This window comes from Chlorocebus sabaeus, chromosome 21 (assembly GCF_047675955.1).
Source record: "Chlorocebus sabaeus isolate Y175 chromosome 21, mChlSab1.0.hap1, whole genome shotgun sequence".
NCBI classification, from domain to species: Eukaryota; Metazoa; Chordata; class Mammalia; order Primates; family Cercopithecidae; genus Chlorocebus; species Chlorocebus sabaeus.
In genome coordinates this window covers 78,658,116-78,685,863 of record NC_132924.1, presented here as the reverse complement: position 1 = coordinate 78,685,863, position 27,748 = coordinate 78,658,116, and the positions used below count along the sequence as shown (strand labels likewise).

General features: G+C 47.2%; 1 protein-coding gene across 6 annotated transcripts in view; it reads left to right on the top strand.

Moving 5' to 3' along the window:
- ATXN7L1 (ataxin 7 like 1) overlaps positions 1 to 21,778 on the top strand; it is a 278,155-nt gene extending 256,377 nt beyond the window's left edge. For 3 of the 6 annotated variants that reach the window (XM_038004524.2, XM_073009235.1, XM_073009236.1), the window contains 4 exons: positions 3,226 to 3,347; positions 8,715 to 9,660; positions 13,256 to 13,330; positions 16,280 to 21,778. In XM_038004524.2, the coding sequence (XP_037860452.1) occupies positions 3,226 to 3,347; positions 8,715 to 9,660; positions 13,256 to 13,330; positions 16,280 to 16,321 (1,185 nt within the window). In that variant the 3' untranslated portion in view covers positions 16,322 to 21,778. The remainder of the gene's footprint in view (positions 1 to 3,225; positions 3,348 to 8,714; positions 9,661 to 13,255; positions 13,331 to 16,279) is intronic. The other 3 variants (XM_007982511.3, XM_073009238.1, XM_073009237.1) reach the window with 3 other exon arrangements.
- The last annotated feature ends 5,970 nt before the right edge of the window (positions 21,779 to 27,748 follow it).

Below are 27,748 nucleotides of genomic sequence, written 5' to 3'. Positions count from 1 at the left end.
GTTGAAGGAAAGAAGAAGCATTTCAGGTCACCATGATTGCTGATTAGTAAAAAGGGCACTTTCTTTCCCCTTCCTTGAATGAGTGCACGCTGACAGTTCAGAAGGTCATGGAAACTAAGGTGGGAAACAGGAGGCATCTGCTGGAGGCTTGTTTATTGTTTGTCTATGAGCACTTGAAAAGGGACTGCCTGGTGCTGCCATTGCAGAGCCGAATGCAAGGGCCTAGAACATGGGACCCCGTGGTGGTTTACTCTGGTGCCAGCCTGAGTCCTGCAGGATCAGCTCTGTCTCTAGACTGTGTAAGTGAAATCCATCCTGGCCCGCATCAAGATCAAGTGAATCCCTCTTCCCTCCTCTCCGTGTCATGAACAAAGGCCAAGTTCACTTTCTTTCCTGGGGATGATGCTTACCTGTGGCTCACCATCAGTCTGAGACTTTGCCTCTTGATTAGTACAGAAAGTAGTCAGGGACGATTAAGGATGCCTTTGACTGCCAGAAGTAGAACATTCAACTCATCTGGCACAAGCGCTAAGGTCATTTAATTATATCACATAGCAGGGAGTGTAGAGGCAGGTGCTCCCAAGCTTGGTTCAGCTTCTCCACGATGTCATGGAGCTGAGGGACAATCTCTACAACTCCCTCTACCTTTCACTCATGGTCCCAGTCCATCAGCTGCAGCTCTGACATTTCATCCTCACCCAGTGGTGTGGTACTCAGGTTGGAAAGGGACAAACAGAAAAGGGGTCTTCTTCCAAGATGCTGCCTTATGTTAGGAAAGAAAATCTTCCTGTGAAAACCTCAGCAGACTTCCCCTTATATCTACCAGAAACGGGTCACATGCCCATCCCTAGATCAATTGGCAGCAGAGAAGGAAGGGGTTGCAGTGACGCAGGAGGAACCAGCCTTGATTCATCCCAAGGTTCTGGGAGGAGACCGCTTGATTACTGCTTTGTGTCAGATATCAAAATAAAAGTATGGTTCTGTTTGCAAGGAAAAGACAGAGGTGGGAGTGGGTGGTAGTTGGTGAGATTGGCAACCAGTAGGGTCTGCCACGGTGGCCCACGCAGTGAGGATCTGCAGCTCTGCTGGAGGCGTAACATGCCAGCCAGGAACTGGAACTTCTCAGGGCCTAGCCTCGCATCTGTACAGAATCAGATACACAGGTAGCAAAGACAAAACGGTGCCTCCAGCTCCTGAGTCTGAAAGAAATACAAGGCTCTGCCAAAAGGCCAGACTCTGGAGCACATCGAGACATTTGTTCAGATGACAACCTGCCAGGCTACAGTGGATTCGCTAAACTCGGGATGTGGCACAGCTGTGTGCCCTTAATGTTTTGCTGATTTAAATGGAAAGGCCACAGATTTGTGTCTTTGCTTTGTCCTTTCTCTCATGGCCAGTTGATACATTAAATCATTGTTTGTAATGAATGCTTGCTCAGTGCATCTTTAGCAATTGGGATGGGGGAAGAAATGATGTCTAGACCTGGAAGAGCTCCCACATGCTGCCGGGGACCAGCTTCTATGTCGGAAAATTCCCTTTCTATGTTTTCTTGCTTGGTCAGTAAGCACTTAACATGAAGGTGCAGAAAAGTGTTTTTCGTCAGCAGTACCAGATTTGATGGGTGACAAGATTTTAATGCGAAAACCCCCAAAACACCAATAGAAACAGAACAAAGGGAAGGTCTTACATTTCCTCCTGAGAACTGTTCCAAAGTCTGGTTCCAGGACGGGTTTGTGGAATGAGTGCCAATCCAGCCCTGTGTCTGGGAGAGAGGCCAGGGAGCTGCTGGGAGGCCTGGAGGAAGGGGGAGAGCTGCTTTTGAGTTATAGAGTCATTTGCAGACTCGCCTGAGCCCTAAACCAGCCAAATGTCACCTTCTCTGAGGCTGCTTCTTGCATTTCTGTCGGAGAGCCTTCCGGTTGTCCTAACATCATAATCAAATGTTTATTAAACATCTGAATGCCGATATTTCATCCACGTATTTTAAGAGGGATAGTGTGATTTAAACATTTTGTGGATCCCTGTCTCCCCAATCTATTTGTTAGCCCAAATGCCTACTATCCTCATACTAAGGAGAAGGAAGAGAATGGGCTCTCCTGTCTATACACTGATAGTCAAATCAGGTATGTAGGCATCCTGTGTATAACGTAAAACAGCCATGTCATGAGTCCAAGGCAAAATGGAATAAAGCAGGCAATGGGTGTGCCATGGGAATTCACAGTGGGAAGATCATTCAGATGAGAGCCACTGGAAATGAGAGTCTTGATAAGGGAACCGGGAGAGAGAGTAGGGAATTGGGATTGACAAAAAGAAGAAGGAAGGAGACAACGGGGAGAAGGAATAGTAGGAACAAAAGCTTCAAGGTGGTGCTGTGTCCCAGGACAGCCTACAAAGACTGATTGGAGGCAGAAATGCGGTCGAGACTGGGAAAGGAAGGCATTTAGCCTGGCTGGAAGCAAAGTGGCTCTGTTGACATCAGATAGGAAAGGTGGGACCTGGGACACTAGCACGAGGAGTTCCCATTACTATCTTGAGAAGCAGGGAACCACCAAGTTCCTTGAGAAAATGTGGCTGATAATAGGACAGATGGTCCTGAAAAGTCACCCTGGGTGCTGGTTGTTTCTTTTTTTTTTTTTTTTTTTTTTTTTTGAGACACAGTCTCAGTCTGTCACCCAGGCTGGAGTGCAGTGGCACAGTCTCAGCTCACTGCAACCTCCATCTCCTGGGTTCAAGCAGTTCTCCTGCCTCAGCCTCCCTAAGAGCTGGGATCCCAGGCGCTGCCACCACACCTGGCTAATTTTTGTATTTTTAGTAGAAATGGGGCTTCACCATGTTGGCCAGACTGGTCTCAAACTCCTGACCTCAAGTGATCTGCCCACCTCAGCCTCCCAAAGTGCTGGGATTACAGGCATGAGCCACTGTGCCTGGTGTTATTTGTTTCTTAACCAAAAAATGCTGGCTCAATCCCAGGAGGAGAAAACGTAGCCCCTCTGTGCCACAGAAAACTGAATGTAGCTATTGTTGAGTTGCAATGTGAGGTTCTGCAGAAAATCCAGAGCTCAAACTACAGAACTGCAGAAATATTTTTGGCTTCATACAGTTTGCTTCTTTATTTTGAGTAAAATTGTGCCCCTGTGTGTTTTTATGCAAATGTTATTTTTCTCTGTATAGTTTATATTAGCTTATTAACCTGTAATCAAAATTAAAATTTTTTTTTCCTCACAGTTTTGCTCATTTGGGAGTCGCCTCATGGGACGAGGGTACTATGTTTTTGATAGAAGATGGGATCGTTTTCGATTCGCACTAAACTCCATGGTAGAAAAACACCTGAATTCACAGATGTGGAAGTAAGTGAGCAGCTTTTGTGCAATATAAGATCCAAGCTGCCCCACAGTTACCTGAACCCTAACTTTCCAAATAAGTGTCAGTGGCTGACTTTTCATAGAACAAAATGATTCTGAAGTCAGGATGTTTGATTAATTCTTAAATACCAGCTCTTCTTAATGGTTTACCTGAAGGTTTTGAGAAGCACAAATGATATGTTACATGCTTTGTCTTTTTTGGAGACCATTTTTGTGTTGGTAATCTCCTACATGAGAAGGATATTAGATAATATGTTGTTTGTTTACCTATGTTAAAGGGCCTTTTTATTGCTCCTAGAGAATCTAAGGATATTAAGAACATGCTTCTGGCTGAGTGCAGTGATTCACGCCTGTAATCCCAGCGCTTGGGAGGCCGAAGCGGGAGGCTTGCTTGAGGCCAGGAGCTCGAGACCAGCCTGGGCAGCATAGCAAGACCCCATCTCTACAAAAAATAATTTTTAACAATTAGCTGGGTGTAGTGATGCACACTTATGATCCTAGCTACTTGAAAGGCCTAGGGTGGGAGGATTGCTTCAGCCCAAGAGTTCAGGGTCACAGTAAGCTATGATTGTGCCACTGCACTCAGCCTGGGCAATGGAGCGAGACCCTCTCTCTCTTAAAAAAAAAAAAAAAAGAAAAAGAAAAAAGATGCTTCTGTTTGTAATGTTAATGCTACAATATCAAAACTAAAGATTTCAGCCAGGCACGGTGGTTCACGCCTGTAATCCCAGCACTTTGGGAGGCTGAGGTGGGCAGATCACCTGAGATCAGGAGTTCAAGACCAGCCTGGCCAACATAGTGAAACCCCATCTCTACTAAACACACAAAAAATTAGCTGGGTGTGGTGGCACACACCTGTAATCCCAGCTACTCAGGAAGCTAAGGCAGGAGAATCACTTGAACCCGAAGGCGGAGTTTGCGGTGAGCCGAGATCGTACCACTGCACTCCACCCTGGGTGACAGAGGGAGACTCCGTCTCAAAAAAAAAAAAAAAAAAAAAAAAAAAAATCTAAAGATTTCGTTATGGTTGTGGACCAATTTCTAGTTGTTTGCTGTCCTGTGAAAACATCTGTACACTTGCCAACAGGGCAGATCCTGAGCAATGCTGTGAAGTTGGTTAAGTTTGTCTTTGGCCCTTCCCATCTCCTTAGGACCCCCTGCCCACCTCTACTTGTACTTCTCTACCCTAAACTCCAACTTATGTTCCCTTTCTCTTAAGTTCCTTTACTATCCACTTTCCAGTGTACTTATATTTTAATAGGGGATTCATAAATAGGGAAGAAGCCTTAATCTGGAAGAATGCTATTGGGAAGAAATAATAGGCCTAGACCCTCTCAAACCACAGCACATAAGTGGCTACCATTTTGACCACTTGATAATACAAGGCTGGCCCACTGGGTATCCCCATCCCCCACTCCTACAAAGATGAGCTCTCAAGATATCATCGTCCGTTTGAGTCATGGATCACGTAAATCTGGACCTAGATAGTCCAGGAAAGACAACAGCTAAGGGCCCCCACCTGCCCACTGAGGCCCAGTAGAGTCAAGGAAGGGATTCCTAAGAAATGGGAGGGAACAGAAGTCAAAATTTGCCCCTTTCCCAGGTTTCCTCCTCTCCCCCAGGCAGCTACGACACCTTAGGCCGCTTTCTGGAAGCCTAAAGAGCTCCAGACCTGGACTTCTAGGAGAAGTGAGCCCCATTTGTGTCTGAATTGAGCTCTCATGGCAGACTTAGCACTAAATGTTAACATTTACTATAAGGTAGGTAAGGGCCACAAGAGAAGCTTATCATTTCTTCCCATTTAAGTGACTGCCCAGTGTGTCTAAAGGGCACCGTTGATATTTGCTTGTGTCCATTCCAAACAGCAACAAATTGGTGCTGCACGTAGGGTGACCGTGCTCTCAGTTACTTGGTGATTGAGCCTCTGTGCTTGTTCCCCACGATGGCGGCCAGCCCTGGTGATCCTCGCAGCTCTTTGCTCCCTGTGTTATGGAAGTGTCAACCCCGGACACGTGGAAGGAATGTGTTGATCTGTATTTCACTCCCTGGTGTCCTGTCAGCTCAAGCTCCATATTCCTTTCCTCCTCAGGCACAGAAACCCGAGCCACAGGGCATCAGGTCCCTCCCCCCTGTTCAGGACTTGCCTAACCAATCTGCTGTCACTGAGCAACATTGGGGCTGCCTGGGTGTCAACTCTGGAGAGCGTAGCACCCCGCTACCCTCTCAACCTCGCTGCCCAAACCCCAGGCCCCGGCGGGCCCGAACCTGGAGGGATGGCAGCCGATGGGGGCGTGGAAGACATTAGGAAGAAAAGGAACGGCCAAGACTCTTTTTTCTTTAACAAGCATTTAACTCTGCATCAGGAGCCGCCAACACAGTATTCTCTTTCAGCCAGGTCAGCATCTGGACCTCCATGCCACCTGGCAGGGGAGGTTGGGCACTGTCAGTAATTTATTTGCATCTGTGGGCTTTAGTGTGGGACTTCCCTGGGCCAGTGTGCAAAGCTTACACCAGGACACAGCCCAGCAAAGCTGAAAACCACTGCCATTTAGCACCTAGAAAAACACATAAGCTGTTTAGCTTTGGCGGGGAAGGGACTCCTGGGGACAGGGAGCTGCCACATGCCCCTCACCCTGTTTCTCCCCTGCCCTATCTTCCTTCCTGCCCTACTATCCCCTTGTGATTAGTGAGGCAAGAAAGGGATAGAAAGTGTGCCTAAAAAGAGCACCCATCCCAGTCCTGAGTGTCAGCCAGGTAAGATTTAGGACTTCAACTCTGCTAGTCAGCACAAGTTGAAGCATGAATTTATACTAGTTAATTGGAAAATTATAAATTGAGACATTAAAAATGGATCCCATTCAGGCTGGGTGCGGTGGCTTACGCCTGTAATCCCAGCACTTTGGGAGGCCGAGGCAGGTGGATCACGAGGTTAGGAGATCAAGACCATCCTGGCTATCACGGTGAAACCCCGTGTCTACTAAAAACACAAAAAATTAGCCGGGCGTGGTGGCGGGCACCTGTAGTCCCAGCTACTCAGGAGGCTGAGACGGCAGAATGGCATGAACCCAGGAGGTGGAGCTTGCAGTGAGCTGAGATTGCGCTGCTACACTCCAGCCTGGGGAACAGAGCAAGACTCTGTCTAAAAAAAAAAAAAATGGATCCCATTCAAATTCATTGATTGGAATCCTCTCTAAATGAGCCATCTGGTATTTGTAAATAACTTTTTATTACAAGTAACTGCCAAACCTCTGCCCACATGTATTTCTATCTATACTTTAGTGGGTAAGCAAACAAGTCAAGGAAAGATGGAGTGGGTTGCCTGTAGTACCACAGCAAGGCAACAAAAGCACCCGGAAAGTTGGGAGGGGTCTCCCCCTCTAAGAAATGTTCCCTGCCCCTGTTAGGAAGGGGTTGTGCGGGGCCAGACAGTTCTAAGGATGTGTGTAGACATTTCCAATCTGATCACATGGGAGTCCTTGCCCACCATGCATAGTCCCTGACCATATGGATATGGTGCTGCTGAGAATCCACCTGCTCACCCATCCACCTACCCATTCATCCATCCATTCATTCACTCATTCATTCATTGCAACAAGTATTTATGGGGCACCTTGCTGAGTGCCGACAGGATCTCTTACCTTCTTTAGGCTTGAGAGAATAAATTCTCAACGCCATCATGGCCGTTGTGAGTTTGGCAACATTTTTCTCTTATATTTGATCCCTTTGGTCTGACGTTTTCAAGGACAAGGATTCCTCTGGATTCTACCCTAAAGATGGATGTCACAGGCTCCCCCAAAGTGCAGGCCAAAAGCAGAATCTTCAGAGAGGAATGCTAGGAGAGACGTTTATCTCTCAGCAGTGCCTCTTCCCAGAGTTCCCTGGCACCTGGTCCTGATGCTACAGCTGGGAGAGTGGCCTCCAAAGAAGAGAAAGGACGGTGTGAGGCCCTGTCTTGCATGTGTTCTAGCCCACAGGGGCACAGGCTCTGGGCCTGCTCATCTTCGTGTGCTGCTTTCAAAGAAGGAAAGCTAGTTCCTAATCGCTAATGAACCCCAGCTACAGTGAAAATGATTTCCCAGGGAAACTGGGAGAGGGAGCAAGGTGAGAAATGGGAAAGGACCAGCTTGAACACATTTACCTGGCCCCCGAGGACCATGTGCTTTCCTGCAAAATCAAGAACAAATGTCCCTGTGGCCGCTGAGCCTCCTCCCGGTCCCCAGAGTAGCAGCAGCAGCATCCCAGGCTGTAGGATGGAAAGAGGAGTCACTCCCAGCACAAATCAAAAGATGGAGTTTGCAGGGAGGCTCCAAGAGTAAGCCATAGCCTAGTGCTGGCCTTGGCTCCAGGGAGTTTGCTCTGAGGCACCCCCCAAGCTCCAAGAAGACCAAAGAAGAAAACAGTGGGTTTCCCCTCCCCTCCTGTTTTTCTCCTCCTGCCCACATCCTACATTTATCTTCAGAACAAACTACAAATCCCTGATCTCCTTCTCTGGACACATGAGGGTCCCCACACTCACCTTTTCCTAACACAGGACAGGAAGACCTGCTAAAGCCACACCCCAGACAACTCCTCTGAGCAAGAGCTAAGGTAGAGTGGGCTGAATAGGAAAAAACAAAGCTAGTCCTGGGAATGGGCAACTTGCCATCCCACCATTCCCAAACCCCTAACCGTCCACGGCCCAGCCACCAGGAGCCAGCAGCCATGAGTCAATGTGGAAATGGCTCTCTGTGGAGGGAACCAGAGGCTGCAGACAGCAAAGGCAGGAGGATGCTGGCCTTGGAGAGGGCCATTCCCCAACTGCCTCCAGCCCAGAGCAGGGTGGGGAAAGCCCCAAGAGTCCCTGGGCAGAAGCTGGAGTGGGTGGAGGGGGAAGCTCTGGCCCCTGTGTCCAGGTAGCAAAGCCCTGTCCTCACATTTCTTACTTGCAACCAGGACCTACATGTGAAATGATCACTTCTCATTAAAAACCACCTTCATCGCTGCCAAAAAAAAGAGAGTTGTGGGGGAGGTGGGTTGGCGGTGGTTGAGAGAGAATACTGGGGAAATTTTTATTCTAAATAACATTGACCTTTTATTCATGAACCAAAATCAGGCCTTCTCCAGTAGCCAAGCCTGGAGAAAAGGATCTGAAAGGCTGAGTGTGATGAAAATTAGGTTGCTGGATGTTGCAATGGGGGGTGCCATAAGGAGGGGCCATGCTTCAGATTCTCCCATCCTTCAAGGCTCCATTCTCCATAGTGTGGTTCTGCCGGGGTGTCCTCTGGAGCCCTGATGCTCAAACGTCATCGAGCCTCCTAAGCAATGCCAACCCGGTGTCTCACTGATTCTCTTTCACTCTTCTCTCATGTTTAGGAAGATCCCTCCTGCGGCAGATAGCCCCCTGCCCTCGCCAGCAGCCCACATCACCAACCCCGTTCCAGCATCCGTTTTGCAGCCTTTCAGCAACCCCAGTGCTGTGTATCTTCCTTCAGCTCCCATCAGCTCAAGGCTCACCTCTTCTTACATAATGACATCAGCCATGCTCTCAAACGCAGCTTTCGTGACATCGCCGGACCCGAGCGCCCTCATGTCCCACACCACAGCTTTCCCTCATGTGGCCGCAACCCTCAGCATCATGGACTCAACCTTCAAGGCCCCATCCGCCGTGTCCCCGATACCAGCTGTCATCCCTTCCCCATCCCACAAGCCATCCAAAACCAAAACCAGCAAATCCTCAAAAGTCAAAGACCTGTCCACCCGTAGCGACGAGTCTCCAAGTAACAAAAAGAGGAAGCCACAGTCTTCGCCTTCCTCCTCCTCCTCCTCATCCTTGCAGACATCCCTCTCGTCTCCACTGTCAGGGCCTCACAAAAAGAACTGTGTTTTGAATGCCAGTTCTGCTTTGAACTCCTATCAGGCGGCCCCTCCCTATAACAATTTGTCTGTGCACAACTCAAACAATGGGGTGAGCCCACTCAGTGCCAAACTGGAGCCCTCAGGACGGACCTCGCTGCCCAGCGGCCCCGCGGACATAGTGAGACAGGTGGGCGCAGTGGGAGGCAGCAGTGACTCCGGTCCCCTCTCTGTGCCCTCTCTTGCGCTCCACGCAGGGGACCTCTCTCTGGCCTCACACAATGCTGTGTCTTCTCTGCCCCTCTCTTTTGACAAATCAGAAGGAAAAAAGCGTAAGAACTCGAGTTCTAGTAGCAAAGCCTGTAAAATCACTAAAATGCCTGGTATGAATAGCGTTCACAAAAAGAACCCACCCAGCCTTCTCGCACCGGTGCCCGATCCCGTTAACAGCACCTCCTCTCGGCAGGTAAGGGACCTCCTGGCACCGCCTTCACCGGCTCTGGGGGGGCAAGGGGAGCTGGGCAGCGCCCCTGCTTAGCCGGGCGGCTCCAACAGGTAACACAAGCTTGACTCTTTTTCTCATTTTCCCCGAAGGCAGTTTTCACCCTCTGCTTTGAGAGCACTTTATTGAACAAGTACTTGATACCACACTCACTATGTGCTAGGCGCTATTTTCGACACTTTACAGTTATTACCTCACTGAATCTGCATGACACCCCAGTGCAGTGGGAGCAGTTATCACTTCACAGATGAGTAAACTGAGGCACAGAGAGATTCTGAGTTCCCCACTCCATATCGGTCAGTTTTATCTTTTGAGGTTCTGAGGACATTGTCAGTAAAGAGTTCTGTGGCTAAGAAGTTTGATCTGATCTGTTGGAACCCCCTTAGGAAGAGCTTGAGACCCAGGCAGGTTAAATGCTGACCCGGGGTCCCACCTGGGAGTGGGAGCGCCTGTGCCTGGCTCCCAGGTGACTGTCCTTCCCACTTTCCTAGGCTGCCTCGACCCCCACCTCCTCCTGATAGAACTCTTTCCTTCCTAAAGGAAAACTGCAACTGCCACCAGCTGGCAAGGAAGTGTTCAATGCCATGGTACAGATAGGAGTGTGTATGGTGAGGAGGCTGAGAGAGTGTGGCGTGGTCTGAGAAGGATACACGTTTCTTTCCCTTGAGCTCTGTTCTCATCCCTGAGTCTAGTCCTTCTCCTCCGGCTAGGGGGGCTACTTAGGAAAGCCCACCCCCACCTCCACCCCCACCCCAGCCTCTGGGGCCGGTTGGGCATATAGATAAGGGAGCAGACGTGGGGAAGGGCCCAGCCTCGGATTCTCTGCGGAGCCAGGTCTGACGAGACGGCCAGGCAACCCGCCCGGGAGCCTGGACCCATCAGGGCAGTGTGTCCAGAGACCGTTACACGGAATCAAGGGAACCAAACCCCAAGCCCAACCCCACCTAGGGTTGAGGACTTTGGAGCAATGGGAGGCAGTTGTCAAGAGATATTTTAATGTTTTATGTCACCACTTATGAGACTTGTTATAACCTCACGAAGAGCACAGCCTGAGGGGGAGTCACAAATCACAAACACATGAGAAACAGCAAGTTTGGAACCCAAGGGCCAGACAAGCTGCAAACTGAGGCCAAGGTGAGAGGAGGGGGAGACACAGGTCCTCTCGCTTGAGCCGAGGGCACTGTTCTGACTCCCCACGGCCAGGGGTGTGAGGGAGGCGGGCCGGTACCCACAGGGCTCTCCTTGGAGGCTAAACTGCTGGTGGGTGTCACCACCAGGGCCCAGGTTGGAGGACAGAGCCAAGGCCTCTCAAGCTTGAACGTGTACACAAATAACTCCGGGGGGCATGTGAACATTCTGATTCTCGGTCAGCAGACCTGGGCAGGGGCCTAGGAGTCTGCATTTTTGACAGTCTCCCAGGCCACATGGCTGCACAGGTTTGCAGGCCACACGTTGGACAGCAAGGCCATGGTATCTCACTCATTTTAGACACAGTCCCAGCAGCTAACACGTAGGTGATGGCTGCTGTTCCAAGCACTTCAGGTGTATTAACTCATTTTATAATTACTTGCTGTTATTCCCCTTTTACAGATGAGTGAACCAAGGCACAGGAAGGTTAAGCAAGGCACCCAAAGTCACACAGCGAGTCAATAGTTAGGCTAGGATTTAAACCCAGGCATTTTGGCTCTGGAGTTTGGCCTCTTAGCTCTGTGCCATTAACAGAGTCCCTCTGTGTTGAGTAGATGTGGCTCTGTTGATTCTTTGGTCTGCAGGACTGTAGGAAATGCTTAGTAAATGCCGGGTCAGCCAGAAGCAGTGGTGAAAGGAGCAGCCAAGTGCTCATCAGGAGGGAATTGAAAAACACGGATGCATTTAATGGCTGCCTTGGATCTGGTCAGCATTGGTTCTCTAATGCAGGTGATACCTCGGTGCTTGTCACTAGGGCATTAAGAAAAGACTTTATCACCAGTGATTTCCAAGTATTAAGGAAAGGCAGAGGCCCTTGGGATCTGTGTTAATTCTGCTAGGAGATCAGGGGTCAATGCATGAGATTAGGCCGGGCGCGGTGGCTCAAGCCTGTAATCCCAGCACTTTGGGAGGCCGAGACGGGCGGATCACAAGGTCAGGAGATCGAGACCAGCCTGACTAACACGGTGAAACCCCGTCTCTACTAAAAAAATACAAAAAACTAGCCGGGCGAGGTGGTGGGCGCCTGTAGTCCCAGCTACTCAGGAGGCTGAGGCAGGAGAATGGCGTAGACCCAGGAAGCGGAGCTTGCAGTGAGCTGAGATCCGGCCACTGCACTCCAGCCTGGGTGACAGAGCAAGACTCCGTCTCAAAAAAAAAAAAAAAAAAAAAAAATGCATGAGATTGAGAAATCCAAGATAAACCTCTACTTTGGGAACAATTTGGAGATCTATTTAATTGTATCTGGTTGGTATAAGGCCGGAAGTTGCCACAGGGCTATTAAACGGAACAAAAATTAAGACTGTGAATGTAGCCAGGTGCAGTGGCTCTCACCTGTAATCCCAGCATTTTGGGAGGCCGAGGTGGGTGGATTATCCGAGGTCAGGAGTTGGAGACCAGCCTGGCCAACTTGTCTCTATTAAAAATACAAAAATTAGCCGGGCAGGGTGGCACGCACCTGTAATCCCAGCTACTCAGGAGGCTGAGGCAGGAGAATCGCTTGAACCCCAGAGGCAGAGGTTGCAGTGAGCCAAGATCATGCCACTGCACTCCAGCCTGGGCGACACAGCAAGACTCTGTCTCAAAAATAAATAAATAAAATAATGTAAGGCAAATGTCTTTACATAAAGGCAAGTTAATGGAGAAGAGGAGCAGTTTATAGGATGAAAGTTCAAGCTGCCTTTGCAGACTAGACAGGGACTGGTTAGTGCCTGGCATCAGCTTCCCCAAGGACCAGGCCCATTGTGTGAAGAACAGTCCCAGAGGAAGGGGAAGGGCACAGTGGCCACACCCATATGCACAGTGTTCCTGTCCTCCCTCCATGTGAAGGAGAAGCCCAGCACCATCGTGCTATTTTCCTAAAGAACAGTCCCATGTGCGTTACATCTCCTAGCCAGGAAAACTGACCCAGCAAAAGATCCAGGTGTTTTATCTGCAGCCAGGTTGAGGGAGTCTGGGCTGGAAACGAGATGGGTTTGGGATGGAGGGTCAGAGGTGGATGAGCTATGTGACCCTTTGGCCACAGGTAGAAAAGCCCAGCCTCTACTGAGTGAAGCTCCCAGGAGGGGCCAGGCTTCTCCACCAGATGCCTTCATCCTCATCCCTCCCTGTTGGGGTCCAGCCAGCTAGCAAGCAGTGTGAGGAGTCCTCACCATTCCACTTTAACTCTGGGAAGGAAAGGGCATCCCTCGAGGCACCCTCTGCAACATTTTCATTTTCTCTGCCACTTAAGATGGAAACACCAGTTCCAAGCCAATGTGAGGGAATGAAGCAGGCATTGTGCAGCCCTTCTTTCCCCTAGAACATGTGGCATCGGTGGGCCCTTCCCAGGCTGGCTCATGTGTCTGAGTGGGGCTTCAATGGTGTCTTTCAGGTTGGGAAAAATAGCAGCCTAGCTTTGTCACAATCCAGTCCTTCAAGTATATCCAGCCCAGGACACAGCCGACAGGTAAGTTGCTGGGGGCGGGGTGGGCTGGGGGTGGGGAGGCAAAAATTCATATGGTCATCAGCAGAGTGGAAAGAGTTTGGGCATTGGGGTCAGACCCTGATTCAAACCTCATCTCCAGTTAAGAGCATGGCTACCTGGCTTCCAAACCTAGGCCTTCTAGTTAGCTGTGTGCCCTTGGGCAAGTTACTTAACTTCTCTGTGCTTCCATTTCCTCCATCTATAAAGTGAGGATCATACTGGCCCCTACCGTCTATGGATTTTGTGAGGATTAGCTTATTGATGTAAAGCCTCTAGAAAATGCCTGGCACACAGTAAACCCACAAGTGTTAGCTATTATTACCAGCTGTACGAGCTTAGGCACATTACTTCTCTGAGTCTGTTGGTTTTTTTTTTTTCATTCATTAAAAGGCAAAATTGGTGCTTCCCTCCTAAGGCTATTGTGAAAATTAAAGAAGATGATGTGGTTTAAAGGGACTTGCGGCCAGGCGCGGCGGCTCATGCCTGTAATCCCAACACTTTAGGAGGCTAAGATGGGTGGAGCACGAGGTCAGGAGTTTGAGACCAGCCTGGCCAATATAGTGAAACACCATCTCTACTAAAAAATACAAAAATTAGCCAGGCGTAGTGGTGCATGCCTGTAGTCCCAGCTACTCGGGAGGCTGAGGCAGGATAATTGCTTGAACCAGGGAGGTAGAGGTTGAAGTGAGCCGAGATTGCACCACTGCACTCCAGCCTGGGTGACAGAGTGAGACTATCTCAAGAAAAAAAAAAGCGGGAGGGACTTGCCAGCCAGGTGTGATGCCTCACACCTATAATCCCAGCACTTTGGGAGGCCAAGGCAGGGGGATGGTTTGAGCCCAGTAGTTTGAGACCAGCTTAGGCTTGAGACCCTATCTCTACAAAAAATTTAAATAGCCAGGCGTGGTGGCACATGACTATAGTCCCAGCTATTCAGGAAGCTGAGGCAGGAGAATCACTTAAGTCCGAGAGGTTGAGGCTGCAGTGAGCTGTGATTGCACCTTGCACACCAGCCTGGGCAACAGAGCAAGATCCTATCTCAAAAAAAAAATTTTTTTAGGCCGGGCACGGTGGCTTATGCCTGTGATCCCAGCACTTTGGGAGACTGAGGCAGGCGGATCACGAGGCCAGGAGTTCGAGACTAGCCTTGCCCACATGGCTAAACCCTGTCTCTACTAAAAATGCAAAATTAGCTGGGCATGGTGGTGCGCACCTGTAATCCCAGCTACTCAGGAGGCTGAAGCAGGAGAGTTGCTTGAACCTGGGAGACGGAGGTTGCAGTGAGCTGAGATCGCGCCACTGCACTCCTGCCTGGGCAATAGAGTGAGACTTTGTCTCAAAAAAAAAAAAATTTTTTTTTTTAAAGGAGGGGGCCGGGTGCGGTGGCTCAAGCCTGTAATCCCAGCACTTTGGGAGGCCAAGATGGGTGGATCACGAGGTCAGGAGATCGAGACCATCCTGGCTAACACGGTGAAACCCCGTCTCTACTAAAAAATACAAAAAAAAACTAGCCGGGCGAGGTGGCGGGCGCCTGTAGTCCCAGCTCCTCGGGAGGCTGAGGCAGGAGAATGGCGTAAACCCAAGAGGTGGAGCTTGCAGTGAGCTGAGATCCGGCCACTGCACTCCAGCCTGGGCGACAGAGCGAGACTCCATCTCAAAAAAAAAAAAAAAAAAAGAGGAGGGGGAGGCTTTGCCCCTGGTGTCTGTCCATCAGCACTCTCTCAAAAGCCTCTGGCGAGCTACAGCCACCATTCAGGATGCAGTTTCACGGCAGCAGTATTCAGGGTAGACTTAGTAGTTTTTATAAACTTGAGGTATAAGAGTAGTTGATGTGTACGCCTGTGATAAATGATTTTCTCAATGGGGTGTGTGCATATGTGTCTAGGGTGGACAAGGAAGGATTTGGGGGTGGCTTTTGCCCCTTACACATGATTGGAAGATGTGTGGGGGTGTGTGTGTGTATAACTGTGGTGTTATGTTGCCTTAGATGTGCCACATGTTTTGTAGACACCAAATAGAAAAATATCTACGTGCGTGTCTGTGTTTTGCCCTTTGGGATTTTCTCACACATTTTGGGTCGAGTTTGGGTGAAGATTATGGGGAAATGGTTTTTGTATCCCCAGGCCAGGGAGAGTCTCCTCACCATTTTGAGCCCTTTTTGTGCCAGAACACTTGCAGCTCCTCATGTGCGCTGGGGTGGGGAGGCACGTTTACACGCAGACCGTCAGCCTCTGTTGATGAGGCCTCTTGCACCCTCACCACACACAGCTTGCATGTGCCTATAGCTCCGGGTACACCTGCTGGGAACCCAAAACGCTGGCGATCAGCCCTGACAAACACAATAATGGCCACCACTTGTTTAGCACTCTCTGCCTGCAGAGAGAGGGCTGTGTGCCATGTCCTTTACACACACTACACACATTTAAACCTTTTCACAGCCCTGTGAGGGACAAGATAATTACAGATGAAGATGGCTACACTAAGAAGCCAAGTAACTTGAACCCAAAATCTCTCTTTCCAAAGCCTCTATGTTTAACCCAACATTAGACTCCTTCCTGAGCTAATTTCCTGTGTCCTCTGTAGGTTAGGTAGGAAAAGGTAAACTAATGGAGAACAAAAACGAAGGCATCAATTATTCTCTCCACTCTCCCACAGAGGCCTCCCAGGAATGTCCGCGGCATTCATCCTTGTGTTTTCCTCCACAGTGAGGACCTCTGTGACTGCCTTACACCCATGGATCCGTCACCTCATTTGCTATTGGATCCTTTAGATCCATCATCTCATTTGCTATTTCAGCTGCCCTTTGCCAGATACGGGAGGTGGGATATTGTCCTCTCTATTATAGATGAGAAAACTGAGGCTCCATCCTTGAATTCTCATGAGTAATCTCAATTGTATGGTTTTGAAACAAGTTTTTCTTTTCTTTCCTAGAAGAACACAAACAGAACGGGCAGGATAAGGACTCTTCCATAACAAGACTATGAAGCCACTTCCACACCAATTCCAGGCCACCTAATCCCATCCCAGGAGGCCACGGGGAGGAGGAGGGAGGGGAGTGGGCTGGAGGGAGAGTCTGTTTTCTGTGTACTCCCTGTGACTCTGGCCTTTCTTCTTCTTTTTTAATTGACCAATTTTTAGTTTTAAAGAAAAAGGCAAAAGAACGTGAATTTGAGATTTACAGAAAACAGTTCCAGTGTTTGGTTTCCGTTGTCTTTTCTTTCATTTGCCATGTTTTTACATTCTTCCAAATTTGGGGTCATTCCCCTAGCTCCTGATGCTGCTACTGTACCATCCTTTTGCTCCAGCCATGACAGTAGACATTGCAGAATGTTGGTTCAGGTTGGCATGCTCTGAAGCTCTTGAACTTCAGCACAGGCAGAGCCCTTTTTCTTCCTGTCCTCTCCACCCGATCCCTTCCATCCCCACATCTGCCACTCTCTGGGTCCTCACTGGCCTTCAAAGGACCTGGCTCTCCTAGGATCCCCTCAGGACTGCCTGCAGGGAGAGGGGACTTTGCAGGGGAGGAGCTGAGAGTGGAGAGTTGGAGGGTGGGTGGGGTTCCCTCATCTGGTTTCCACAGCCCACCATGGCTGGAGCCAAATGCTAGAAGCAAGATTGAGAACAGTGGCCATTTAGTCATGTGGTTTACCTAATACCACTGGCCAGCTGTGCAGCTCAGAAAGGATAAACCAGTCAGGGACAGGGGCCAGAACAGGTTTGGGAAAGTGGCAGCAAGCAGAGCATGGTGGCTAGGAGATGACCCCTAAAAAAAAAACTGGGGACTGTGGTGGTCTGAGCTGATCAGGAACCTACAGAATCCCTTCCAGGGATCAGCGTGCCCATGCCCACAGCAGGGTGAGCTAGGAGGGAGAAATCCCAGGAAAAAGGTCATGAGAACCCAGAAAGCCACTCCATGAGGAGGCACAGTGACCATAGCTGCTAAAGGTTCTTAGGCTGCCTTCCTGGGCTAGGAAGAGCCCTCCAGGGAGAGCTTCTGCAAAAGGGTATGTGTCAAACCTTTTGTGAGAAGAAATAATAGCATTTCCCACCCACCCCCACGCCCTGGGCCACAGGGACCTGGTGGGATCAGCACACCCATGGATCAGCTTTTGCTGTGTTAGAGACAGCCATCCCCAAGAAGGAATGGTAAGGACAGGCACTGCTCAGTGAAGAACAGCCATTTGGAAGAGCCATGCTGGAGCCCTGCAGCCATAGAACTATTCACACTGGAGTTTTGAAAAAAACAGCAATACCGTCAGCTCTAGTAGGGAATCATAATCAGGAAAGGAATTCACAACATAAAATAGGTGTTCTGTGCTATTAATCATGTAACTTTGCATATGATGTATAGCAGAGATACTGGGAGGTTTTGCTTCATCCCTAAATCAGAAATGAATGCTAGTTTCACAGCTGGGCAGAACCCTCATCCCCAACCGGAAGTTTTCCTTTTCTTTCCCATTCCCCCAACCCAAAGATCAGACCACTGTTAGGTTTCACCTCACAATTGGAATTGCAAAGACGGGAGGCAAATGGAGTGATTTGCATCAATGGAATTGCACTGACAGTGAGTGTTTCTTATAGGATTACTAAATTTTTTCATATGAAATGATTTTTTTAAAAATCAGGAGTTGATATTAAGTACCAGGACATTAGTTCGGATGATTTCATTTTTATTTCTGCAGTGTTAAAAGTGCACTTATATGCTGGTTTATTTACGTCTTGGGGAAAGAGACTGCAAAGTGAAGGGACGATTGTTACTTTTTCTTTTTTTTTAAAAAAAAAGTTAAGGCAGATTTTAAGACTTATAAATGTTTAAGAAATTATAAACAAGGTTAGACCCTTTGAAAAAAAATTTAGAAGATATTCTTAAAGTAAATTTTTATAGTGTTAATTTTGTAATAATTTATGTTTTACTATATTGCAGAGCTAACTGACCAGAATAGTTTCAGAAACAATATGAAACTTAGGAAAGTTTAAGCAATGTTTATATTTTTAAACTGTTCTTTGAATTATGTTTTTATTGTACATTTCTTCAGACTGAAAAGTATGTACATATCTTTGTTATTTTTGCACAATTTTGTCCTGTTGGGTTTCAGAGGTCTGTTGTTTTTTATAATTTATTTTGAGTTGTAAAACTTGCAGGAGTAAAAACAAAACAAAATCTCCGCAACAAAATAACCCTCTGATTTATAAACTCTTATGGTCAAAGAGGGAAAACAAAGGTTGAGAGATTAAGTGGCTGCTTCTGAGAAATAATGTCTCAAGGACTAAAGGAGCAATTCAATAGGTTTAGACATTGTAGCTCTCTACATCTTGAATTGGAAGCTGGAATAAAGAGCCCCCCCCACCCCCTACCCCCTCATCGAATGCTGCTTACTTTGTCAAAAGACTGGCTATGACCAAGGTGAGGACATTTCTGGAAAACTGGGCAAAAAGGGAAAGCCCACGGTATTCTTCCTTTGCAACCAACCACAGGTTTACTTTACAGTGATGTATTAAAAACTTGCAGCTTGAAAAACGGAATACAAATAAAAGGTTCTTTTTGGGTTTGTCTTAATGGAGTTAAACTGGAGCAGCCTATAAAACATTTTTAGGGTGATGTCCTCTGGGTCCTTCTGTTCTGCACACCCACTCAGTCTTCTCTCCCAGCCCCTTGACTGCACACACCCCTCTTTGCCTGAAGATCTCCTGACTTGTCGCCAGCCATAGAGGCTCGAAAGCTCTGGTTGTTAAGCATAACGCAATGCATAGACCTGTCAGCCATAAAAAAAGAAAAAAAAAAAAAGAAAAAAGAAAAAAAGCGACTTGGATAACTTGTATGCCTTCTTTTGTATCAATGTACCAATTGTAAATAACGCTGATCAACCTTTGTAGAGAATAGTTTATACAGCATATTCTATTATTGCTGATTCTCAGTGAACTCTTGTTTTAAAAAAGGAAAAAAAGAAATTTTCTATTTACACCTTATATTTTGTTATGCTGTCGGCCCATGGCACTTTAACAAAACTCTGTGGGTTTTACGTAGCTGGTCAGTCATGGGGTATATTAAATAACTGTTGTTGCACAGACAAGAATTTGCACCTGCTCATTTGTCCTTTCCTACTACCGATTTTAGAACCTTTTCCAGAAAAATTTTGAAGAAAGCATGTCCAATCATTCTAAACAAATGCCACACTTGTGGAGTGGGTTTCTTTTCTACAATCCATATTTTGTAACACTAAGTATTTTCCTTCTTCGTCCCGCACCTTTATGTATTAGCACTATCAGATAGAGTTCATTCCATGCCTGTGATATTGTAAGCAGAATAAATGTCTAAAGTAGGTGTAAATAGTAAATTCTATGGCTTACAGTTTTAAAAGGAAAGAACAAACATGTATCTATTGATACTGCCATGCAGGCCTGGAAATATTCTCCAGTAAGCGATTGTATTTTTTTTTTTTTTTTTTTTTTTGCTTTTTTTTTTTTTTGTAACATGGCTTTGTAAATAAAATAATTTATATGTTTGTAAAACAAAGTTTTCGGGTTTTCATAAAATTTGAATTTTTGATATTTCTCTTTTTTTTTTTTTTTTTTTTGCGGGGGTAAAGTATTCTCACCAGAAGAGCCTTCCTGCTAGACCTGTGTTTGAGGCAGGAGACGACTGTGGATTCATTCAGCGAGTACTTGGAGAGCACCGTCTCTGTGCCTGCCCCTGAGCCAGGCGCTCCGTGCTCAGGGGTGAGAAACACGATCCCAGCTGCTGTCTGGAAGCAACCCAGTGACGGGGAAAGCAAATAAATACACACATGGTCAGATGTGTAATTACAGATTGTGGCAAACGCTATGGTGGAAAGAACTGAATTCTGTGAGAGAAAGTAACAGGAGAGACGTTTAAGATGGAGAGGGGACAGCTGTCAGGAAGTTCTCTCTGAAGAAGTGATCTGAAGGCAGGACGCCTAAAGAGCATCCATTGTGGACAGACCCTAGGGGCAGAGAGATGGACAGAGGGCAGGGACGAGGCCACAAAAGGCCTTTAGGGAGTTTGAATTGTGCGTCAGATTCAGTGGGAATCCTTGGAAGGGCTTTAAGGAGGACCACGGTACTGTGATCTGTTGAAAGGGCACTCTAGCCACTGTGTGGTGGATCAGTGGGAAGCTATTGCAAGAGACAAAGTGAAGGAGAACATCAGTGTGATCGAAAGATGATGACAGTAACTATAAAGAGAAGTGTGTGCCAGCCTGGGCAATACAGAGAGACCCTGTCTCCAAAAATAATAATAATAATAATAATTAGCCAGGCATGGTGGTGTGCAACTGTGATCCCAGCTATTTGGCGGGCTCAGGTGGGAGGATCACCTGAGCCCGGGAGGTAGGTCAAGGTGTTACCAGTGGAAGGTTTCCAAGTTACTGGTGGCAAATCCATATGTATCTGCAGCAACCTCAGTTCTTGCCTCCTCAGAAGAAAGAATTCAACTGGGGCATAAGGCAGAAGAAGAGATGGAGGCAAGTTTAAGAGCAGGAGTGAAAGTTTATTAAAAAGCTCTAGAGGCTGGGCGCAGTGACTCACACCTGTAATCCCAACATTTCAGGAGGCCAAGGCAGGTGGATCCCCTGAGGTCAGCTTGGGACCAGCATGGCCAGCGTGGTGAAACGTCATCTCTACTAAAACTACAAAAATGAGCTGGGCATGGTGGTGCATGCTTGTAATCCCAGCTACTTGGGAGGCTGGGGCAGGAGAAGCACTTGAATTCGGGAGGTGGAGGTTACTGTGAGCTGAGATTGCACCACTACACTCCAGCCTGGATGAAGGAGTGAGACTCTGTTCCAAAAAAAAATTAGCCGGGCATGGTCACATGTGCCTGTAATCCCAGCTAGGAGTCAGGAGGCTGAGGCACAAGAATCGCTTGAACCTGGGAGGCGGAGGTTGCAGTGAGCTGAGATCACATCACTGCACACCAGCCTGGGCGACACAGCGAGACTCCATCTCAAAAAAAAGAAAAGAAAAGCTTTCGAGCAGTAAGGAAAGGAAAGAAGGAAAGTACGACTAGGAAGAGGACCAAGCAGGCGACTTGAGAAACCAAGTGTGCATCTTGACCTCTTGACTTGGGGGTTTTATCCATTGGCCTACTTCCAGGATCTTGCGTTACTTCTCCTCACTGCTGAGATCTTATTGGGAAGCAGCTGATAGTTTCAGGTGTTTTCTATTAGGAGACTGCCTTTCCCTGGCACCGGCTGTGACCAATTATTACTTTAGAGAAACAGTTAACAACTGCCTGACCACCCCCTGAGGGCCATCCAACTCTCCTGGTGTGTGGGGGTGAGGGAGCTCTCTCCTGCCCTCCCCATGCCTAATTAGATACCCACTGTAACAAAGGTCGCAATGAGCCATTCTCACACCACTGTGCTCCGACGTGGGCAACAGAGACCCCATCTCAAAAAAAAAAAACAAAAAGAGAGAAGTGGATTCAAGATATATGTATTTTAGATATGAAATTGACAAGATTTATTTAGGTAAAGAATGACTCAGGTCTCTGGTAGAGCAATTATGTTGGGTGGAGATGTCATTTCTTCAGATGTGGAAAACCAAAAGAGGAAGAGGTTTTTTGAGGGGCTGGCAGCAGGAGTGTTTAGTGAAGATCGGAAGCAGACCGGGCACGGTGGCTCACACCTGTGATACCAGCACTTTGGGAGGCCAAGGCGGGCAGATCGCCTGATGTCAGGAGTTCGAGATCAGCCTGGTCAATACGGTGAAACCTCGTCTCTACTTAAAAAAAAAAAAAAAAAAAAAAATACATTGTTGTGATTACCTGAGAGAATGTAAAGGGAGAAAAGAAGAGAGATTGGGTAGAGCCAGAAAGCTGGCAGGGAACCCTAAGATGAAGCCCTTCAAAGCAAAGAGTGACCCCAGCAGAAAGTGGTTCCCTGGAAGCCAGGACTGTACATGTTTTGGGGAAGGAGCAGTTAGCTGAACCAAGTGTTGCTGCAAAGTGGAAGACAGGGATGGCGGCGTGTCTAGGGCTTAGCAACGTGGCGGTCATTGGTGAATTATTAGTTTCCTAGGGCTACCATGACAAATGACCACAATATGCTGGTTTAAAGCAACATACATTTATTCTCCCATGGTTCTGGAGACCAGAAGTCCAAAATCAAGGTGTCCACAGGCTGCATTCCCTCCCAAGGCTCTAGCAGAAAATCCTTCCTTGCCTCTTCCAGTTTCTGGTGACTGCTATCCTTGGCTTCCCTGACTTAGAGACACAACCCTCAATTCTGCTTCCACATTCACATGGCCTTCTCCCCTGTTTCTCATATGTCTTAAATCTCCCACTGCCTTTCTTTCACAAGGACACCTGTTACTGAACTTAAGGCCCACCCTAAATCCTGGATGATCCCATCTGGAGATGCCTAACATCCACAAATTCCGTTTTTCCAAATAAGGTCACACTGGCAGGGTCTGGGGGTTAGGACATATCTTTTGGGAGCCACTATTCAACATATCACAGTGGCCTCAGCAAAACAGGTGTGACAGAGTAGAGTTGACATGGGAGGACGGAGCGTGGGCAAAGCCAGACTGGAGTGGTCTGGAGGGTGCGTGAGAGCTAAGCAAGGGAATTCCATGTGCAGACAGACAAATCCTAAGGAGTTTAGACAGCCCGAGGGGGGCTTTGGATTTTGTGGGTTTTGTTTTGTTTTTTGAGGGAGGAGAGACCAGATTATAATCCATATGCTGGTAAGAGTGAGGTAAATAGGAGAGGGAGAGGTTAAGAAAGCAAGAGAAAGACGTGTGGTATGATTAGGCTTTGTGTCCCCACACAAATCTCATCCTGAGTTGTAATCTCCAGAATCCCCACGTGTTAAGGGAGAGACCAGGCGGAGGTAATTGAATCATGGGGACGGTTCTCCCATGCGAGTCTCCTGATAGTGAGGGAGTTCTCACGAGATCTGATGGTTTTATAAGGGGCTCTTCCCTCCCACCCCCGCGTTCACTCAGGCACGCCTCCTTCTTGCTGCCTTGTGAAGAATGCGTCGTGCTTACCCTTCGCCTTCCACCATGATTGTGAGTTTCCTGAGGCCTCCCCAGCCATGCTGAACTGTGAGTCAATTAAACCTCTTTCCTTTAGAAATTACCCAGTCCCAGGTAGTTCTTTAGAGCAGTATGAAAACAGACTCATACAGGATGATTTAAAAGAGAGTTATCTGACTAAAAAGAACAAACAAACAAAAAAAAGTCCTTGAGATGGCAAAAGGGAGATACTGGCCTTTGTAGAAAGAGAGACACCTCTAAGGTAATGGGGAGGAAGTCAGCTCATACATTTATTACTGGGAAGATGAGGGAATGCCTGGCTGATGGCTTCCATTTTCTGAGTGACCATGAGACAAGAAGAATGTGTATGAGAGCTTGGGAGAAGTTTGAGAAAAGTAAAGAAATAATTAACAGCTGGGCTTAGTGGTTCACACCTGTAATCCTAGCACTTTGGGAGGCCAAGGCAGGTGGATTGCTTGAGTCCAGGAGTTCAAGACGGCAACATGGCGAAACCCCACCTCTATTAAAAAAAAAAAAAAAATACAAAAATTAGCCAGGGATGGTGGTGGGTGTCTGCAGTCCCAGTAGGAGGATTCTTTGAGCCCAAGAGTTCAAGGCTGCATTGGGCTATGATCAAGCCACGGCACTCCAGCCTGGGTGACAGCGCGAGACTCTCAAAAGAACTAAATTGCCAGACAGTGCTGAGAGCACATTTAAGATTCATAATCTAAGGTCCTGACATGGAGAAGATCATCTTGGGGAGTGGTTGGAGTGCCCGAAGAGCAGAGCAAGGCCACTCGGAGTCAAAGCTGTCAGGCAAACTAAGGCAGATTTTTTGCCATTTTGCCTCAGTCCCAAGTGAATATTTTCACTATGGTGCAGAACAGAAAACCAGAGGAAGCAGAACTGAAACTTGACACATAGTAGGCACGTTGAATAAATGTTTATAAAATTGTATTGCCCACCATCACAAAACGGCAGTGTGGCACTTCCTGCACCAAGGAATTATTTTGTCCACCAGTTCACTGAGAGCCTTGTCTGTGGCTGGCAGTCCGTCACTGTGCACTGGCCTGGATAACATCAAGCTCTGTTGTGAAAGGGGCCTATACGTTCTGTTTTTTCCAAAGCCAGAATTCTGCGAAGCCTCTTTCAAAACTAGTCATAGGCCTAGAAGAACCATAGGAAGCTGGAAGTGATCTTAACTGTAGAACCCTCTTCTACAGGTGAGACAGCTTATTTTTGGTTTCGTAAGGGACTTTTTTTTGAGACAGTGTCTCACTCTGTCGCCCAGGCTAGCACAATCAGGGCTCACTTCATTTCCTCCTGTAGAAAGAAACTCTACCAGCCAGGCACAGTGGCTCACACCTATAATCCCAGCACTTTGGGAGGCTGAAGTGGGTGGATCACCTGAGGTCAGGAGTTCAAAACCAGCCTGGACAACATGGCAAAAACCCATCTCTACTAAAAACACAAAAATTACTTGGGCGTGGTGGCATATGCCTGTAATCCCAGCTACTTGGGAGGCTGAGGCAGGAGAATCGCTTGAATCCGGGAGGCGGAGGTTGCAGTGAGCCGAGATCTTGCCACTACACTCCAGTCTGGGTGACAAAGCAAGACTCTATCTCAAAAAAAAAAAAAAAAGAAAAAAAAGAAAACTCTACCCACAGACTGTTCTTCCTATACCACTGTGAGTATTTCCATAAAGGTGTTTAAAAATTCAATGTGTCAGCCAGGCACGGTGGCTCACGCCTGTAATCCCAGCACTTTGGGAGGCCAAGGCGGGTGGATCACCTGAGGTCAGGAGTTCAAGACCAGCCTGGCCAACATGGTGAAACCCCACCTCTACTAAAAACACAAACTAGTCAGACGTGGTGGCAGGCACCTGTAATCCCAGCCATTTGGGAGACTGAGGCAGGAGAATCTCTTGAACCCAGTAGGCAGAGGTTGCAGTGAGCTGAGATTACACCACTGTACTCCAGCCTGGGTGACAGGGTGAGACTCCATCTCAAAAAAAAAAAAAAAAATTCAATGGGTCCTCTGGTTGGTTTACTTAGGTTTTTATTTTAGTAAAATATTTTTCTCCTTTTTGTTTTTTTCCATTGAGCAATAACTACTTGCCTAATGGATTATTTCTTGCTTTCTGATCTCATTGAGGCTATTCAGAGCAGCAGGTTTTAAGTTCCCATGTTTCTGATAAAGTTCCCAGGAATGTATTTTAATAAGTTTATTTTCTATTCATCACATCTTCATAAGCCATTCAACTAGCAAAGTAAATGAAAAAGATGCAAAGAAAGCTGAATGCCTCAAAAACCAAATCAATCCTATTCAAGCCTGAATCACTGGAGAATCACTGTGGGAAGCTTGCAGCAGCTTGGAGGTGCTGCATTTATTGAGATAATTCAAAACTTGAATCTGATCTAAGGTCATTAACTTTGGGAAGGTTCTCCATTTTTAAAATGGTGGGACTTTTCTGGGTTTCCCCTTCAGCCATCAAATATTTTAGTAAATTTGTAAAGCAGACGGCATCATCACAAAAGTGTTTGCTTCCTTTGCAACCTGAACAAGTACTGAGAAAGCTGCTATTAAAATAGGAGCTTCTCCAGCATGGGCAACATGGCGAAAACCTGCCTATACCAAAAATACAAAAATTAGCCAGGCATGGTGGCACGTGTCTGTAGTCCCAGTTACTCAGGAGGCTGAGGTGGGAGGATGGCTCGAGCCTGGGAGGTGGAGGTTGCCATGAGCCAAGGTCACGCCACTGCACTCCAGTCTGAGCAACAGAGAGAGAGACTCTGCCTAAAAAAAAAAAAAAAAAAAAAAAATTAGCTGGGCACAATGGCTCATGCCTGTAATCCCAATACTTAGGGAGGCCAAAGTGAGTGGATCATTCGAGGTCAGGAGTCCGAGACCAGCCTGGCCAACATGGTGAAGCCACATCTCTACTAAAAATACAAAAATTAGCCAGGCGTGGTAGCACGTGTCTGTAGTCCCAGCTACTCAGGAGGCTGAGGCAAGAGAATCGCTTGAACCTGGGAGGCAGAGATTGCAGTGAGCTGAGATCACTGCACTCCAGCCTAGGCAACAGAGCAAGACTCCATCTCAAAAAAATAATAATAATAACTTCTAAAGTCTGTATTAGAATTTTCATTTTCTCTCAACCCACTTCACTTACTGATTTCATAGCCAACCTTTAGTCCCCTTGGTATCCCAAAAATCTCTTCCATGTTCCTCAATCTAAACACGACTTGCAGGTTGGGGGAGGAGGGTAATGATTCTTGCATGTTATTGGAATAGGGCAAAGCAGAGCCCCAGGGAACAGAAGGACATGGGCAGGGAAAATCTCGGGGATCCTGGAGCTTATCTTTTGGGAAGAATCAGAGGCAGCTTTTTGTTTTCAATTTGTACATGTCTTTTGGTTCTGTACAACTCAGTAAACTGAGAACATTTTGACATGGGCTAGATGTTCCACATGGAGAAGAGGACCAGTTGATTCTGCTGTAGGACAGACCCAGAGAGGGAGCCTCCAAGTCTGTACTAACCTTCCAGCACTGGGAGGATGTCCCTGCCAGGCCCATGCTGAGCCCAGCATTGTTTAACATTTTAATTAATGAATTGGCATTCAAGGTAACCTTGGTGAATTAAAGCCATGAATACAAACAGACTGATAAATAGAACAGTGGTTACCTTTGGGGGGCACAAGAGAGATCTCCGCAGTGCTGGAAATGCTCTGTATCTTGACCTGGGAGCTTGTTAAATGAATCTAATCATTTGTGAAGTATTTATGAGGTTATATACTTAAGATATGTTCATTTTATTCACTCTTAAATTTGAAAGTTTATACACACACAGAAGGTAAATGGCAGACATAGAGTGATAATTATCTTATCAGAAAGAAGAAAGTTAAAGTAGTTTGAGGAGAATATTGATGAGAAGCCCATTTTCTCCTCCCATCTCCCAGAGGCAGTAGGTACCACATAGGAGGGGGTGCAACAAGATGTTGAAAATGAAGAAGGGAGTTTGAAAGTCTCACATGAGGTTGTTGGACCCCCCTCCAAGTCCCCTTCACCTGTGCAGCCCAGTGGTGACTTCCCCCAGCCCCTAGCAGGGAACTGGAGGGTTATTTTCTGGAGAAATTAAATGGAACACTCAGAGGTTCAGGATTCAAGGATACCAGACCTATTTTTAAATTTTTAATTAAAAATTATAAAGCATTACAAAATAAGTTAACAGTTGCCTGGGCCTCCCCATAATCCAATTGAATCAGCATTTATAGAGGGAGCAGGAATCCAGGCATCTGTATTTACATGCTCTTCAGGTAATTTAACATACCCTTAGAAAATAAATGAAAGTAACAAAGGAAACAAACTAACAAAAAATAGAGGCCAGGCACAGTGGCTCACA